The sequence below is a fragment of the Scardinius erythrophthalmus genome (genome assembly GCF_964197995.2).
Source record: "Scardinius erythrophthalmus genome assembly, chromosome: 1".
Lineage (NCBI taxonomy): Eukaryota > Metazoa > Chordata > Actinopteri > Cypriniformes > Leuciscidae > Scardinius > Scardinius erythrophthalmus.
This window is the reverse complement of record NC_138221.1, coordinates 4,277,918-4,297,000: the sequence shown is the minus strand read 5'-3', so window position 1 is coordinate 4,297,000 and position 19,083 is coordinate 4,277,918. Positions and strand designations below refer to the sequence as shown.

Here is a 19,083-nt window from a genome sequence, read left to right as displayed (position 1 = left end):
TCTGTAGAAGTATTTTTTCTTTAGTAAGGAAATGCGCTAGTCGAACTGCCTCATGGATCTAAACATAATAGAAGCTTTCTACTTTTATCTGGGGTTTCAACAAAAGGAAATTCTACAGGTGCTAATCTGCTAATCTACCAACATGCAGGGGCGTAATTTGTGGGGGGGGGGGGGGGTTATTTATAATATTTATACAATATTTATATCTATGCATTACAACCCCCAACCCCCCCCCCCCCCCCAACCAAATCTACGCCCTTGCCAACATGCCTTTACTATTTGTCTTAGGACGCTACAGAATAAACTGAGCCGGACTTTACAGGCCAAAACACTTTTCAGACTGGATGGAGGTGATCCTCCTCTGCTTATTCTGACTATTTTGTGCTTCACTTGAAAAAGTTCCTTTCACCTTTAGTAACTGGAGTCACTTTAGTTCTAAAATAATAATAATGGAAGGCTACTAGTAAAGCTGAATCTGCGTGGCCCTGATTGGCTGCGGCCTGCGGGGGTGTCCCGTACGCGCGTGACCGCGTGCTTTGGAGGCCGATGACGTCACCGCACGCTCGCGCCGTCTCTTCCCTCAGTTTCAGCGGTGAGGAGAGCAGTTCACGGTATTTCTCCTATTTACACAACCATCACACACACTTTATACAGTTTGATTAAGCGACAGGCTCATTTCTGTATTGTTTTCATCGATCACAGCGATACTTGTGCGTCTTTTCTGGCGTCTTCCTTCTGAAATAAACATTTAGTGCAGCAGCAGCGAGCATGAGGAGAATATGTGGAGTTCATTCAGACCTGAGCGATGTTGTGTTCGTTTGTGTGATTGTCTCGATGTTTGGAGTGAGAACTGTTAAAGTTAAAAAAGTTAAAGTCAAGTTAAAGTTTGAGATCTGTGAGGGGAATCGATCTCAAGTGTTGCTGTTGCCGTTTTCATGTTTACCTTTATTTCTTTGTCGACATTTATCTTTGGCAGATTACATTTACATATTAAAATTGATGTAGACACTCTTTATATTGCCCCTGTATGAGTAATGAATGTGGGAAATATCAAATCTATACATGCATGGGAATATACTGAAGTTTGACACTGGAAACATTACATTTCTTCATTTTTTAAGAGTTTTATGATCATTGTCAGTTTCTGTACGAATATGTAACATGTTAATGATGGAATTACTTTATTGCAATTAGCCTAATAGTTATTATAAAGTCAAACTATATTTAGATTCACATAGTTTTTGCCTGAAGTATTTATTTAATTATTCTGTTTTATTATTGGTGATTTATAACTTATTTTGGTGGTTATATTGTGAGAAATAACAGTATTGTCTTTCAGTAGAGCAGTTTTACAGGCTTTTGTCATGTATCCTGACTCAAATAATGTGTTTCTAAGCAAACACTCAGAATAAAGTGAGATGATCTGCTGATGATCCTGAATGGCTTGTTGAATGAGTGTTGATAGTCTGAGGCGCAGGGGCGATTCTAGGATTTTCATTTTAGGGGGGCTTAGCCCCCAATGAGGGTATGATTTAAAAAAAAAAAAAATTAGTTTATGGTCTAATGCTCATTATTTACTAGTTTCATTCATTCATCCAGTAACATGCATATGGCAGAGTTTTATAATCACTGAGGTCCCGAATGTGAGGTATTTAGGGGGGTTCGGGGGCATGCTCCCCCAAGAAAATTTTGATATCTCTGATCTACATATGTGCATTTTAAGCTGTTTTGAAGGCCAACAAAATTGGATAACAATAGCTTTTAAACCATGTGCGGGCAGCTGATTATTTTTCTCTCCTCATCAGATCAGCATCACACTCTTTTTCTTTGTTTTTATCTTGCTCTGTCTTTTCCCCTCCTAAAGCTGAGCTTTGACTAATATAGGCTTTTCATTTTTGTCTGTCAGTGAAGAAAGTAAACATAGGGTCAACTAATAGGTTGATTTATGAATAATTTTCTCAGACAAAGCTACCAGGAAAGCTAAGTAACTAAGTTTGTTAAATTCATTCACAATATGTACACATTCATTATTGATCTAGGCCTAATATATGGCCGTAGACAGGGCTTTATAATCAAAGAGGTCATACATTTGAAGTTGTTATGGGGTTAAACATTTTTATTTCTCTGATATGTGCATTTCAAAACGTTTGGAGGCCAAAAAAGGATAAGAAATAGATTTAAAAACTGCTCTCTCCTCATCTCCATCACTCTGTCTTTTTCTCTCAGTCTCCTGATCTTGCCTTGTCTCTTCCCCTCCTAAAGCTGAACTTTTTTAATTTACCGAAGGCTACAAATTGTATTATATTAATTCTCAACATGTACACATGCATTATTAATCTTGTGTCTATGAAAACGACTTTGTTCATGTTTCTTGTCCCCTCACAATGACATAATTACACGTTATATAGGCCTATTTTCAGCTCAAAATGGCGAAATTAGACAAAAGTTTATTAGTTTTCTAATTATTTTTGTCATTCGTTTAACAATTTATGACCTAAAAAACTGTCAAATATAAAATGTTTAGTTTAGCTACAACTACTTATTCTTAACTCGCACTTGACCGTAAACTGAAGCGTCAGTCGTGCTGCTAAAATTCGCGCTCGGATGAGAAACCGAACCGTCCTGTGTTGCTCCCAATGCTCTAGTAACATTACAACTGCAATGCATTTATGACAAAGAACTGCACCAATGCAGATGTAATATCATAGCAATCTATCAATAAATGCACCTTGTACTCTCTGATGTTCGCTCTGCTCGGCACCCCTGCAGATTGAAAAATGCGCTAAATCCAAGCAGACTCAGATAAGGGGAGGAGCCAAAACTTGACGCAGCTTGCCGCCGTTTCAAATTAGTTTTTTAAAAGGGGACTGAAGCGATCAAAAATGTATTAATCAAAAAAATTTTAGGGGGGCTGGCCAGAAATTTAGGGGGGCTGAAGCCCCCCTAAAAAGGGCCTAGTGACGCCCCTGCTGAGGCGCATCAATATTAACAGATCTGCTGAAAACACTCTTTATTTCATGACAATAGTTCCTGTTTTCACCTCATTTATTATGCTGATGTCTTCAGATCTCCTGTAAATTGACACTTAAAGCTCATTTCATTGGTGTCAGCAGACTGAGGGGATTTGTTGGCTACTATACGTTTATTTCTGTCTTTATGCTTTTAACTGTTTTCCTTACCATTATTTATATTTGGAAGAATTTAAATTATTTATATTATTTTCTTTAGTTCTAGATACCTGTATTTTAATGAAGAAGCAGAATAATGTTAGGATTAGTAATAAAAATAAATAAAAATAATGAATTGGCATCAGTTACTGTACGATAAATAGATAGATAGACAGGCATAAATGCTTAGAAGTGTCATTTATTATAAAAACAAACTCAATTTATATTTTTGATTTTGGCAGATCAGCTCCTCCCACAGTAATACTGGAATGCATAATCAGTGAAGCTCCTCCCACACTGGAAGACATCATCAGTGAAGCTCCTCCCACTCCCAATTCTCCAATAAATGCTGTAAATTCCCATCAGCTACAAGTGAAGACGAGCATCAGAGCATCAGGAAGAGCTGAAATCTGCAAAGACTGAGTTTATTAAAGAGGACAGAGAGAACATGAGTGATCCAGAACCCTGCAGAATGAAACACACTGAAGATCCTGAAGAACAAAGAGGTTGGTGTTTATTCTTCATTCATTCATGATGCTGAAGAACATTCATGTTAGAAACCAGTGTTTCCCACAGAATTAGATTATATATGCGTTGGGGTGTGGTGCGGTGGTGGGGTGGGGGGTGATTAAGGCACAACAAAAGGGTTAAATATATCATATATTTTTATTGACACGTATACACATTTCCATTGTCAACACTTAGTGTCAGATAACTTAAAGACATTGCTATTGCTACATTGCTATGCCATTGCTACACTTTCTATGACTGCTCCACAGACTTCTTGTAGCAAATTTTGCACCCTTTGAACATTTTATTTAACAAGCCTTTTTGAAAAAATGTTCCAGTGCCCTATAATATGGGAAGGCCTCAGGACAGGGTCCATTAGGGCTGGGTATCGTTTAAAAAATTCCGATACCGATACCTTGATTTCGATACCGGTTCCAAACGATACTTTTTTCGATACCAATTTTATGAAATCCATTTTAATAAGATTAACACATTACCTCAGAAAAACTTTGGTTTTATTTATTCAGTTTGACTCATGCTACTTAGCTAGTGCACAAAAGGACACTTTTTTTTTTTCATAAAGAGCTCATGCTCACCAAAGCTGAATTTGTTTGATCAAAAATACAGTAAAACTTGTAACGTGGTGAAATAGTATTACAATTTAAAATCTTATTTGAATATATTTCTAAATGTAATTTGTGAGAGATTATTTGCTCCAAGTGAGAATGTTAGTGTGCAGGGTTGGGGAGTAACGGAATACCTGTAACGGCGTTATGTAATCAGGATACAAAAATCCAGTAACTGTAATTCGTTACGTTTACGTCAAAAAACGTAGTAATTAGATTATAGTTAGATTTTGAAAAAAGGGGGAATACTTTCAGGATTACAATGGTTTAATTTAAAGCTAAATAAATCATTTTTTTTTTACATCACTGTATTAAGCGCTGCTTGATTATACAGTAGTTCCTGGTTCTATTGCCAGTAATGACTCACGTGTGCCACCCGCTGGTGCATGCGCAAATAACAGCTGTCAACAATCTCCTCAGACAGTAGAAACGATGCTGCCCGCGGGTAAAAACACTTTCAATTAATGGATGCTCAAATCTGTAGAAATTAGGACAGTAGCTTTTTTAGTACCCAAAATGTCCTTTCTTTATCTCTTCTCTCTTAACGGGATGTTCGCTGTCTAGGTAACATAGGGGAACTCCCACTGCCAACGGTCCAAGTTCAGTCAGGCAAATTAAGAAAGATCACGGCTTTAGTCAACATGTAGGCCTATTTTAAAATAAACTAATATGTAGATTGTGTGTAGAATTTTTAAATGTTTTTTTTTTCTCTTGTACATGTTAGTTAAAAATAAAACAAAATGATCTGTAATACCATACTGTAGCCACTAGATGTCTGTATAGTCCTTTACATAAATATATATTCAGGGCTGTGAAATTCTTAATAATAGAAGTTTTTAAAAAAAAAAATATTATATTTGACCTTGAAGTAATCCAAAAGTAATCAGATTACATTACTTTCATATTGTGGTACTTAGATTACATTACTGAATACTTTTTTTTATGAAGTAATTTGAAACTGTAACGGAATACATTTTTAAAGTAACCTTCCCAAGCCTGTTAGTGTGAAATATATGCCAATGTTGTTTTGTTGTTTATAGGCCAATGCTGTCAAAAAAACATTTACACAAAGCAAGCCGATCCACTTTTCCATGTTGATAAGAGCATTAAAATAAGAAAAAATAATGGGACAAAAAGAAATCAAGAGACATTTAGAATAGATAAAAATGCGCGATTAATCGAGATTAAATATTTTAATCGTTTGACAGCACTAATTTATACACACAAAAACTTGAGATCAGAGTTTTAAAATCAAACAGTTTAAAAGAGAACAATACATCACGGTTGTTTAACCCTCTGGGGACCAAAAACGCGCCCGCGCGTTTTGCTCGTTTTTTTTTTTTAGCAATGAAAATAAACACTAAATGCTCTGTTAATTTTGATCTTTCATTTTCGTGTAATACATCAATCGATCCTGTTCAGTTTCTATTTTTTTTCTGTATACTCACAATAAAAATAAAGTGTTTTGCTTTTTGACAAATAAAGAAAAATTAACATGATGCGATTTCTGCCTTCTCACTGTCAGTAAACTCCCATTTGAAATGCGTTCGAAAATGATCTATAACTCCGCGAAAATTCAGTCAAACAGGCAAACAGACCCACGGGCATAAAGCTTGAGATCGCATCTGTTAAATGAATTAACTTATATAAAAAACAAATATTCTCATCTTCTGTAATCTGTATAAAAAGAGAGCGACTCCAGTCGACCTCATTACGAGCTAATTCACAGTAATGTGACACGCCCACGGAGAGCGCGTGCTATTCAAACGCAAATTCTGAGAACTATTGAAGATCTGTGAAACGCCCACATCAGCTGTAAACAAAGCGCGTCGCGATCGAGTGAGGCATAATATAGCCTACCTTATGGAGAAAAGATTCCTCAGAACAGTGCTGATATGAGGAGCAATATATCCTGATATGAGGAGCAGATCCCGCTGAGGAGTGAGGTAGGCTGTTTTCTTTTCTCAAGTGTGGAATAACGTTATGGAATAACGTTAGTGTAGGCATATGCAAACCGCAAAAAGATGAATCGCATTTCTATAATATGACTCGCCTTTCTGTGAGATGAATGAAGGGTACATATTTGTAAAGACTGTTTAGCCTAAATATGAATCGTGCGTCTGTGTGTGAAAGAATAAACTGCTTTGCTAGCCTACTGAGATGAGTAAAAATCGACTGGAATATGTTGAAATAAAATGTATTTGTATAAGCAACGTATTAAACTGCAAATTAGCATTTATATGCCCTTATATTTCATAAAAACAACGTTACAGTCAGTCACTGTCATTTGTCAAAAATAAAGTCATAGACTAAGATGTTAGATGTTCCAATGTTGGCTATATTCAAACTAATGAATACATATGATAAAATGTAGGCCTATAATCTTTTTTCTTTTTCTTTTTTACAAAGAAAGAGTACACTTGAAATATTGTTGAAATTGTAATTATTGTTGTAATTGTAACATTTTTAATAAAATAGCAAAACATATTTACAAGAGAGATGTAAGCAAAATCTTAAATGGTCAATATAAGTCTACTTCTAAATACATATTTTGTCCTTGCATTGTGGCTCAGCCAGTGTCACACCTGAAAGAATGGCTCATTAGGCAGAGTCATTATGCAGAGTGGGTGGGACAAGGTGTAAACTGCTCCTCCCCCTCGCATATTGGCTTTCCAAGCAAAACCTGTTTTACACCATTTAAATCAATGTATTTTTTTTTTGTGAACGATAAAGCAAGACTATTTTCATATAATTTTGAAGCTAGAACTCAAAGGGACAACATCCATTAGTCAAAAGTCTTGTGGACACATATTTAATATGTGTTTTGTGGTCTTAATTCAGCAACTTTCATTTTTATTTTTTCCAATAACCACGCATAAACATTATTCTCTTAAAAATACAAACATCTACATACAAGTTGCTCGCATATTATGGTAGCCCTGTTTGTGCTATATAGAGTGAATTTACACCTTTGTCATTAACATGTTTAGAAATAACTGAAAAAAGCACAAATGTCAAGGCATGTCAGAACATCTCAAGGGCCCCAAAAACACCTTGGTCCCCAGAGGGTTAAACCAATGAGCATTAAGCTGTGTCATCAGCAAGTCGTTTCCCATCATGCTCTTGATCTTCAGTCGGTGGAGAGCAACTGCAGAATCCGACACGGCCGCCTTGCGCTCGTGAGAGTTTCAGACAAACGTCAGCATGACATCAGAGCAAGGCGGACCACACGCGGACACATTTATAACCAGCATGCACCTCGCACTGATCACTGGCGATCGGTTCTGCACAGATTTTACTCATCAAGCCTAGTTTTTTCTTGTCTTCCCATCATGCAGTAGAAAGAGCCCAGATGATGTCACTTCCTGTGTGTCACAGTATTAAGAAATGCTCTGTTTTTAAAAGGAGGAAATCATGTCAGGAGTAACAGGGTTAAGTGAAACATGTAGGACACAGATAATGCTAATAAAATAGTTCATTTAAAGCCAGTTAAAGTTATGGCCACTCTACACTTTGAGCTTGTGAAGTTTCTACAGACGTCACATTCTGCGGCAGCTTTTTTACAAACACAAGTTCAAGTTTTACAAGTTCAACATATAACAAATAATAATAATTCAAAATTTAAAAGTAAACAATCCACTCCACTGAATGCTAAACGCTTGTGTTATTTCTCACAGGGTAATTCACTTGAGCTTGTGTTTCTGGTGTCCCACTTTCACATGCGCATGAATGGAAGTCAGTGCAAGGAAAAGTCTAGTGTGAACGGCCATTAATAATTAAAACGTTTTAGTCAAATATTATCAATCTCAAAGGTGGTGTCAAAATATGGCAGTATTGTATATTTTAATGTTAATATCATGTTAGATAATTGTGTCATTGATCAAATATATTCAATAGTTCTTGCTAAAGAAACATGGGATTTGTGTTACATGTTTTAAAGATCATAATTCTAATTAAAATGGTAGAAAATATATCACAATCAGTAGATAAATTACATACAATCTGAGTTTTTTTAGATTTACAGAAAGCTTTTGATACCATCGATCGCAGAATATTATTACATAAATTGGAAAAATATGGATTTAGGGGAAATGTACATTCTTGGTTAGAAAATTATTTAACAGACCGTTTTCAATATGTTAATTTAAATGGAGTTGCGTCCTGCTTACAGAGAATTAATTGTGGGGTTCCGCAAGGCTCCGTTTTGGGCCCCAAGTTATTTTTGTTATATATAAATGATATCTGTAAATTATCGGATGTTTTTAATTTCATTCTCTTCGCGGATGATACAACAATTTATTGTTCTGGCCCAAATCCTATAGAGCTTGTGATGGTGGTAGAGAGAGAATTATATAAACTAAAGAATTGGTTTGATTTGAATAAATTGTCACTAAATTTAAATAAAACGAAATTTATGGTATTTAGTAATAAAGAGATAAATAATGAGATCAGGATCACTATTAATGAAAACGAAATAGAAAGAGTAAATCATATAAAATTTCTTGGAGTAATTATTGATTGTAAAATGACATGGAAACCGCATATTTTAAACGTTCATAAGAAAGTATCAAAAACGATTGCAATTTTGTATAAGTTGCAATATATTTTGAACAAAAATGCATTACATTTACTTTATAGTTTACTTGTCACACCATACCTAATGTATGGTATCGAAATATGGGGAAATACATATAAAACTAGAACTAATCCAATTTTTCTATTACAAAAGAAGGTTATCAGATTAATTAATTATGCACCTTACAATTCACCAAGTAATTCACTGTTTCTTCAATCAAAATTTTTGAAGTTTTATGACTTAGTCGATTTGTACACGGCAAAGTTTATTTACCAAGTTAAACATAATAAAATTCCTAAATGCTTGCAAATATTGTTTACACAGCGAGAAAGTAATTATAATCTCAGAGGATTATGTATATTTAATCAACCACAAATATATTCTACATTAAAAGAACACTGTTTATCAAATAAAGGAGTTAAATTATGGAATAGTTGCAGTAATGAGTTAAAACAAGCCACGTCTCTTTTTCAGTTTAAAAATATTTTCAAGAGAATAACAATGGAAAAATATTTAATAGAATGAAAATTAATTAAATAGGCTTGCTTCTGGTGTGGACAATGGTCCACTATTGTTTCTTCCAAAATTTTGCCATCAATTTCTTTGAAATCAGACATAGTAACTGAGAAAGTAGTTACTATGTCTGATTTCAAAGAAATTGATGGCAAAATTTTGGAAGAAACTGTACAGCACCTTAAAACATCAACCTGCTCTCTTGACACACTTCCCACATCATTTTTCAAAAGTGTGTTAAACAGTTTAGAAGCAGATCTTCTAGAAGTGGTAAATGCCTCAGCCCCTCCTGAAAAAGAGCAATCTGGATAAGACCATATTAAGCAACTATAGGCCGATCTCAAATCTTCCTTTCATAGGCAAGATCATTGAAAAAGTTGTCTTCAATCAGCTGAACAAATTCTTATGCTCGAATGGATACTTTGACAATTTTCAATCTGGTTTCCGACCGCACCACAGCACAGAGACAGGGCTCATAAAGATAATAAACGATATTCGCTTAAATACTGATTCAGGCAAACTATCAGTGCTGGTGCTACTCGACCTCAGTGCTGCATTTGACAATGTCGATCACAACATACTTCTTGACAGGCTGGAAAACTGGGTGGGGCTTTCTGGGATAGTCCTAAAATGGTTCAGGTCATACTTAGATGGGAGAGGTTATTATGTGAGTATAGGAGATCATAAGTCTGAGTGGACATCCATGACATGCGGAGTCCCTCAAGGCTCAATTCTTGCGCCACTCCTGTTCAACCTGTATATGCTCCCAATGAGCCAAATAATGAGAAGGAACCAAATTGCTTACCACAGCTATGCAGACGACACACAGCTCTACTTAGCCCTATCGCCTAACGATTACAGCCCCATTGACTCCCTGTGCCAATGCATTGATGAAGTCAACAGTTGGATGTGTCAAAACTTTCTTCAGTTAAACAAAGACAAAACTGAAGTCATTGTGTTTGGAAACAAAGATGAAGTTCTCAAGGTGATGCACACCTTCACTCTAGGGGTCAAACAACTAAACATCAAGTCAGGAATCTTGGTGTGACACTAGAGTCAGACCTTAGTTTCAGTAGTCATGTCAAAGCAATAACTAAATCAGCATACTATCATCTGAAAAATATTGCAAGAATTAGATGCTTTGTTTCCAGACAAGACTTAAACTTACTTGTGCTTAAGAAACTTGTGCATGCTTTCATCACCAGCAGGGTGGATTATTGTAATGGACTCCTCACTGGCCTTCCCAAAAAGACCATAAGACAGTTGCAGCTCATACAGAACGCTGCCGCCAGGATTCTGAGCAGAACCAGAAAATATGATCATATCACACCAGTCCTCAGGTCTTTACACTGGCTCCCAGTTAAATTTAGGATTGATTTTAAAGTATTATTACTGGTATATAAATCATTCAATGGCCTAGGACCTCAATACATTGCAGATATGCTCACTGAATATAAACCCAACAGATCACTCAGATCATTAGGATCATATCAGCTAGAGATACCAAGGGTTCACTCTAAGCATGGCGAGTCCCCTCTTAGCTATTATGCCAGCCGCAGCTGGAACCAGCTTCCAGAGGAGATCAGATGTGCTCCTACTGTAGTCACATTCAAATCTAGACTCAAAACACTTCTGTTTAGCTGTGCATTTACTGAATGAGCACTGTGCCACTGTTCGTCCTACTGTTTGTACTGTACTGTATTTTATTTTTTTTATTTTTTCTTAACTGTTTTAATTATTCTTATTTCTTTTTATTATTTTAATTTCTTTTATGTAAAGCACTTTGAATTGCCATTGTGTATGAAATGTGCTATATAAATAAACTTGCCTTGCCTTGCCACTAATGTGTTAATTTTATGAACAGATGTTGTCATTAATGTGCTGCATTTATGATTCTAAAGTTAAGGGCAGGCACAATAAGCTTTAGCTTCTGCCTGCACCTGGTCATCTATTGTGTTTTATGTTTCGAATGATTTGTTTGAATGATCTGTTAATGACCAAACCGAAATAAATTAAAAAATGAAGAAAAAAAAATGAAAATAAAAATTGGATGATAAATTTACCTCATTCATGGAAAGTTTCAAGGACATATAATCAATTTATAAAAAGGCATCAAATTATCATAATATTTTATAGCAGTTGTCTACTTTCTACTATTACATCAGGGCTCACTTTCATGTCTTTCACTTTATATTTCTCTCATTAATTATTATTCTTATTTTGATGTACTGAAAATTAAATGTTTTACATTTTTTTTGTTTTTTTTTTGTTTTTTTAAGTGGAGGAGGAGAGTGAAGAACTGAGTAAAGTGGAGAAGGAGAGTGAAGAACTGAGTGAAGTGAAGGAGGAGAGTGAAGAACTGAGTAAAGTGGAGGAGGAGAGTGAAGAACTGAGTGAAGTGAAGGAGGAGAGTGAAGAACTGAGTGAAGTGAAGGAGGAGAGTGAAGAACTGAGTGAAGTGAAGGAGGAGAGTGAAGAACTGAGTAAAGTGGAGAAGGAGAGTGAAGAACTGAGTGAAGTGAAGGAGGAACATCATGTCAAACCTGGAGAAAAACCTTTGAGTCGCTCAAAGACTAAAAAGACATTTTTAAAGAAAAGAAGAGCCAAGAAATCTTTCACCTGCACTCAGTGTGGGAAGAGTCTCACAACCAAACAATGTCTTGAGATTCACATCAGAGTTCATACTGGAGAGAAGCCGTTCACATGTGATCAATGTGGGAAGAGTTTCAGTCAATTATCATCCCTTAATGTTCACATGAGGATCCACACTGGAGAGAAGCCGTTCACATGTGATCAGTGTGGGAAGAGTTTCAGTCATTCATCACACTTTAATCTTCACATGAGGATTCACACCGGAGAGAAGCCGTTCTCATGTGATCAGTGCAGCAAAACATTTCTCTGTGCATCAAACCTGAAGAAACACCTGAGAGTTCATACGAAGGAGAAGCCGCATTCATGTTGTGTGTGTGGAAAGAGTTTTTCACGGCTGCAATATTTACACACACATAAGAAAATTCACACTGGAGTGAGAGAGTATGTGTGCTTTGAGTGTGAGAAGACTTTTATTACAGCGGACATTTTAAAACAGCACCAGAGAATTCACTCTGGAGAGAAACCTTACAAGTGTTCACACTGTGACAAGAGATTCAATCAGTCAGAACATCTGAAAACACATGAGAGGATCCACACTGGAGAAAAACCTTACAAGTGTTCACACTGTGACAAGAGATTTAGTCTGTCATCATCTCTGAAAACACATGAGAGGATCCACACTGGAGAAAAACCTTACAAGTGTTCACACTGTGACAAGAGATTCAAACACTTAACAAGTTTGATAACACATAAGAGGATCCACACTGGAGAAAAACCTTACAAGTGTTCACACTGTGACAAGAGATTCAATCAGTCAGAACGTCTGAAAACACACGAGAGGATCCACACTGGAGAGAAACCTTACAAGTGTTCACACTGTGACAAGAGATTCAGTGTGTCATCATCTCTGAAAACACATGAGATGATTCACACTGGAGAAAAACCTTACAAGTGTTCACACTGTGACAAGAGATTCAGTCTGTCATCACATCTGAGATCACATGAGAGGATCCACACTGGAGAAAAACCTTTCAAGTGTTCACACTGTGACAAAAGATTCAGAGTGTCATCATCTCTAAAAAAACATGAGAGGATCCACACTGGAGAGAAGCCGCACACGTGTGATCAGTGTGGAAAGAGTTTCTCTATTAAAACTAACCTGAAGCGACACATGAATATCCATGCAGTGGAGAAACCACATCACCGCATACATCGTTAAAATAGTCCAACAGACTACAGTGGCTCAACCTTAAGTTTATCAAGCGACGAGAATACCCCGCTCTCCCCTACTTAATATTTACATATGATTTGACAGTTTACTTGAAGAAATACCTAAAAAATCTGAAAATTCAACTGAAAATAAATACTGGTTTAGAAAATATTAAGCACGATTTCCAAAATCTTGTGCAATGCCACGTGTTCTAATATAGATGGTATTAAATTTTTGTATTTTGCATGGATTAGACAACACAGTTCTGTTCCACAAAATTAAAATTAAATGTGTGTGTGTGTGTGTGTAAACATTCTCAGCATGAAATGTTTCTGTTCGTGTGGGTTAACTGCACCATCACATGTGTTATGCTCTGCTCTGCCTCAGAACAGCTGTATTCTTATATTGGGTCCCTTATGCCTCGTTTCCACTGAGAAGTACGGTACGGGACAGTACGGTACGGTACGGGTCTGTTAACCATGATCTGGCTAGCGTTTCCACTGCCAACAGTACCCTTACTTGATAGGCGTGGTGTTTCGATCAACGTCATTTTCGCGTGAAGAAGAACATAGTAAACTACAATGGATGACATACAGCAGATCTTGTTCTTGCTCCTCGACATGTTTGTCACAAGAAGACAAGTGCCGACATTAGGCTTTTCTCAGTATCAAGTACGCAAAGTTTGTACTTGCCATGTGCGACTCCTACATGGTACAGCGCGTTCTTAAAAACGTCACTCAGCTCGCTCTGCTACTCCGGATATCTCTGTTAACTTACTCTGTATGTACATTTTAAGCAACAATAAAACGAAATATGTTATAAAACACCACTCTGCCTCTTTTCGTTTTCATTTAAATAAATTAAACATTATAGGGACACAAATGTGGTTCATGCGCAACGCATATTGATTATTCATTGCACGTTATACGTTATTCTATTTATAACAAAACAAAATTTAAAACACAACCCTAACGTTACCTCTTTTCGTTTAAATAATTTTTTTTTTTTTTTTTTTACATATTCCAGGCAATATATGCATTTGTACAAATGTTGCAATAAACAGTGATAATCTTGTAATAAAAAAATGACAAGAAACCATATTTCTTTTTGTAAAATTTCAGTTTTATAAATAATAGCCTATATAAAAGTTTAAGTAAAAGGTACAAGAAGCTATACAATAAGAAATAAAGCAAACAAGTCAAATATCCAAATGCAGCGCTCTAGTCTAACATTACAAGTAAAGTTAAATACAAATAGCCTATAACGTTAATATAAAAACTAAACTTAGCCCTCAGCCAAAACGATTGCCAGGGAACTCATTATATATTCACAAGACCAAAGATCGCCCGTTAGGTCTACACAAGACGAATTATATCTCATGTTTAGCCACTACCGTCGGAGTCAGCGACGAACGTCAGAAGAACTAGCCGAGGAAAGGCTCATCCAGCCGGGAAACATGAGCGCCCGCTGATCGCATGGATCTAAAAAACCGGGGGCAAAAAAAATCATCTTTATAAATAAATCACAGATTTGGGCTTTAAAGGGGGGGTACCATGGTGTTTCATGTATTCAGAGTTGTTTACACTGTTAAAGAGATGGATTCTCATGTTAAACATGGGCAAAGTTTAAAAAAAATATTTTGGACGAATGACGGAGAATTTCTGTGCCTAAAATCTTACTTCCGGGTTGGTACAAGTTTCGGCTGGGTTCTTTTCGAACGTGGATCTAATGACGTAGATCAGAGTGGAACTCCTTATATAAGCATTTCTCTTGGAAAAGCTCGTCCGCGCGCACTTCGACCAGAGGAGTGCGAGACCGCGCACATCAACACGCTTCAACAGGAAATCATCGGCAGCCAGGGCTGCATAGGATTTGTTCAAGAATGTCTCCAAAAAAGTGTGTTTTTGGATGTGAGGGAAAGCTTACCGTGTCCACCAGCTTTCCAAAGAACCCAGGGTAACAGGAACAGTGGATGCCGTTTGTTTTTCCGGGGCAGCAACGGAGTGTAGGAAGTGCGGTTGTGTTCTGGCCATTTCAGTGATGAATGTTTTATTAACAAGGCTCAGGTCGACGCTGGATTTGCAAATCGTTTGCTATTAAAACGTGGAGTGGTCCCAGTGATAAAAGACCCCATTCATGTAAGTACAACTGGATCAGATTTCTGTCTTTTGCTGGAAATCAAGCACTACCGCTTGACTCTATAGCACCGCATCCAGGACTTCGGCTTTTTCCGGAGAGAATCGGAAAGCTGAATTTTTCATTTATAAATATAATAAAACTAAACACTTTTTTGAGATATTAAGGATGCACTACTACTCTATAGGTACTCAAGATTAACATGAGATTAGGTGAAACTGTGCATGCTATGTACCCTTTAAACAACTACATTCTCGCCTGAAAAACTATTAAAATTACATTTCGTGATACAGTAACAGTAGTATTATATTAAACTGTATATTAAAAAACGGCGCTTCTTGTGTTGTCATTCTCCTTGTAGCATGCGCAAGTGACGATTCTCTGTCAGCCAATCAACGTCCTGCAGTGAGTCTAGCTCCACCTTTTAGTACTGTTCCACTGTGCTAGGTACCCCAATGGAAGGGTACCTAAAAAGTGGTACGGTACGGTTCGGCATTTTGGTACCATTCACAACTTTTGATAGTGGAAACGCAAATAAATGCGTACCGCTCAGTGGAAACGAGCCATTAGAAGCTGGATTGGGTCCCTTAGCCCTACAATCTAAGAAAGAAGTAAAGAGCCTAGGTGTCATTTTTTTAACCACAATGCTCCAAAAAAATTGTAATTCTTACCAAGTGAGGTGAAGTGAGTTTACTAGCATTCACATTTTTAAAAGGCAGGTTAAGAGAGACAAGTAAGAGTGTTTGGAGAGGTACTGGCATGGCTTTGAGTGTTTGCTCAACTGAGCCGGATGCAAGAAACCCTATTATGAGGAAACTTTTTGGTTCTACAGCTCAATGTAAGTTGTATATATTTTGTAATACTATGTTTATTATATTAGTTATTTAGTAAGTAATTTTAATTTATAAAGCACATTTACACACAGCGCAAAACTGACCAAAGTGCTGTAAAATGAAAGTGCTGTAAAATGAATAACTAAAAAGACAAGTAAAAAAAAAAAAAAACCTCCTTGAACTGCCACCTTATCGTGGTGGAGGGGTTTGAGTACCCGAACAACCCTAGGAGCTATGTTGTCTGGGGCTATATGCCCCTGGTAGGGTCTCCTAAGGCAAACAGGTCCTAGGCGACGGGTCAGACTTAGAGCGGTTCAAAACCCTTTATGAGGACTATACACTTGAGGACCGTGACGTCGCCCGGCATGGCACAGCTGGGGCCCCACCCTGAAGCCAGGCACGGGGTTGGGGCTCGTATGCGAGCGCCTGGTGGTCAGGCCTCCCCCATGGGGTCCGGCTGGGCTCAGCCCGAAGGAGCAACGTGGGGCCGCCCTCCCGTGGACCCACCACCTGCAGGAGGGACCATAAGGAGCCGGTGCATAGTGGATCGGGCGGCAGTCGAAGGCGAGGGCCTCGACAACCCGATCCCTGGACGCGGAATCTAGCTCTAGGGACATGGAATGTCACCTCTCTGGCCGGGAAGGAGCCTGAGATTGTGTGTGAGATTCAGAGATTCCGACTAGAGATATTTGGGATCACCTCCACGCACGGCTTGGGCTCTGGAACCACATTTCTCGAGAGAGGATGGACTCTTCACCACTCTGGAGTTGCCCATGGTGAGAGGCGGCGGGCTGGTATGGGTTTGCTTATAGCCCCCCAGCTCAGCCGCCATGTGTTGAAGTTTACCCCGGTGAACGAGAGGGTCGCTTCCCTGCACCTTCGGGTCGGGGATAGGTCTCTCACTGTCGTGTGCGCCTATGGGCCAAACGGCAGTGTAGAGTACCCAGACTTCTTGGAGACTTGGGAGGGGTGCTGGAAAGTGCTCCAACTGGGGACTCCGTCGTTCTACTGAGGGACTTCAAAGCCCACGTGGGCAGCGACAGTGACACCTTGGATGGGCGTGATTGGGAGGAACGGCCCCCCTGATCTGAACCCGATTGGTGTTCTGTTATTGGACTTCTGTGCTAGTTACAGCTTGCCCATAACAAACACCATGTTCAAGCATAAGTGTGTCCATCAGTGCACATGGCACCAGGACACCCTAGGCCGGAGGTCGACTTTGTGGTTGTTTCATCTGACCTCCAGCCGTATGTCTTGGACACTCAGGTGAAGAGAGGGGCGGAGCTGTCAACTGATCACCACCTGGTGGTGAGTTGGATCCGATGGCGGGGGAGGAAGCTGGACAGACTCGGCAGACCAAAACGTACTGTGAGGGTATGTTGGGAACGTTTGGCCGAATCCCCTGTCAGAGAGATCTTCAACTTCCACCTCCGGCAGAGCTTCGACCAGATCCCAAGGGAGTCTGGAGATATTGAGTCCGAGTGGACCATGTTCTCCACCTCCATTGTCAACGCGGCCACTCGGAGCTGGTGCCTGTCGAGGCAGCAATCCCCGAACCCGGTGGGGGACACCGGAAGTAAGGGATGCCGTAAAGCTGAAGGAGTCCTATCGGGCCAGGCTGGCTTGTGGGACTCCTGAGGCAGCTGACAGGTACCGAGAGGCCAAGCGGACTGCAGCCCGGTTGGTTGTGGAGGCAAAAAATCGGCCTGGGAGGAGTTCGGTGAGGCCATGGAGAAGGAAACCGGTCGGCCTCGAAGAGATTATGGCAAACCGTCCAGCGCCTCAGGAGGGGGAAGCAGTGCCCTACCAATGCTGTTTTCAGTGGAGGTGGGCAGCTGTTGACCTCGACTGGGGATGTCATCGGACGGTGGAAGGAATACTTCGAGGATCTCCTCAATCCCACCGTCACGTCTTCCATTGAGGAAGCAGAGGCTGAGGGCTCAGGGGTGGACTCGTCCATCACTTAAGCTGAAGTCACTGAGGTAGTCAAGAAACTACTCGGTGGCAAGGCCATGATTTCTTCTCTGCTCCATGGCCATGGTGGATGAGATCTGCCCTGAGTACCTCAAGTCTCTGGATGTTGTGGGGCTGTCTTGGCTGACACGCCTTTGCAACATCGCGTGGCGGTCGGGGACAGTGCCTTTGGACTGGCAGAACCCCTGGCGGGGGCCCTTTGCTAAGGGCTATCCGGTCCCTGTACGACCAGAGCAGGAGCTTGGTTCGCATTGCCGGCAGTAAGTCAGACTTGTTCCCGGTTCGTTTTGGACTCCGGCAGGGCTGCCCTTTGCCGCTGGTTCTGTTCATAATGTTTATTGACAGAATTTTTAGGCGCAGCCAGGGGCCGGAGGGTGTCAGGTTTGGGGACCACATGATCTCATCTCTGCTCTTTGCGAATGATGTTGTCATGCTGGCCTCATCAGACCAGAACCTTCAGCATGCACTGGGATGGTTTGCAGCCGAGTGTGAAGCGGCTGGGATGATAATCAGCCCCTCCAAATCCGAGGCCATGGTTCTCAGCCAGAAAAAGGTATTCACGAGTGAGGGAAGGCTGGAACGGGAGATTGACAGACGGATCGGTGCAGCTTCTGCAGTAATGCAGTCGATGTACCGGTCTGTTGTGGTGAAGAAAGCGACGAAGCTCTCGATTTACCGGTCAATCTATGTTCCTACTCTCACCTATGGTCATGAGCTTTGGGTCATGACCGAAAGGACAAGATCCCGGATACAGGCGGCCGAAATGAGCTTTCTCCGCAGGGTGGCTGGGCGATCCATTAGAGATAGGGTGAGAAGCTCGGTCACTCGGGAGGAGCTCAGAGTAGAGCCGCTGCTCCTCCACATCGAGAGGGGTCAGCTGAGGTGGCTCGGGCATCTGTTCCTGATGCCTCCTGGTCGCCTTCCCGGGAAGGTGTTCCGGGCATGT

The 19,083-nt window shown here is 39.6% G+C and overlaps 1 protein-coding gene across 1 annotated transcript; it reads left to right on the top strand.

Moving 5' to 3' along the window:
• Window positions 1-538: 538 nt before the first annotated feature.
• LOC308692079 (uncharacterized protein) lies at window positions 539-14,022 on the top strand. The gene is made up of 3 exons (XM_081367787.1): window positions 539-611; window positions 3,410-3,673; window positions 11,672-14,022. Exons 2-3 carry the CDS (start codon window positions 3,616-3,618, stop codon window positions 13,201-13,203), a joined length of 1,590 nt encoding a protein of 529 aa, XP_081223913.1. The 5' UTR covers window positions 539-611; window positions 3,410-3,615; the 3' UTR covers window positions 13,204-14,022.
• The last annotated feature ends 5,061 nt before the right edge of the window (window positions 14,023-19,083 follow it).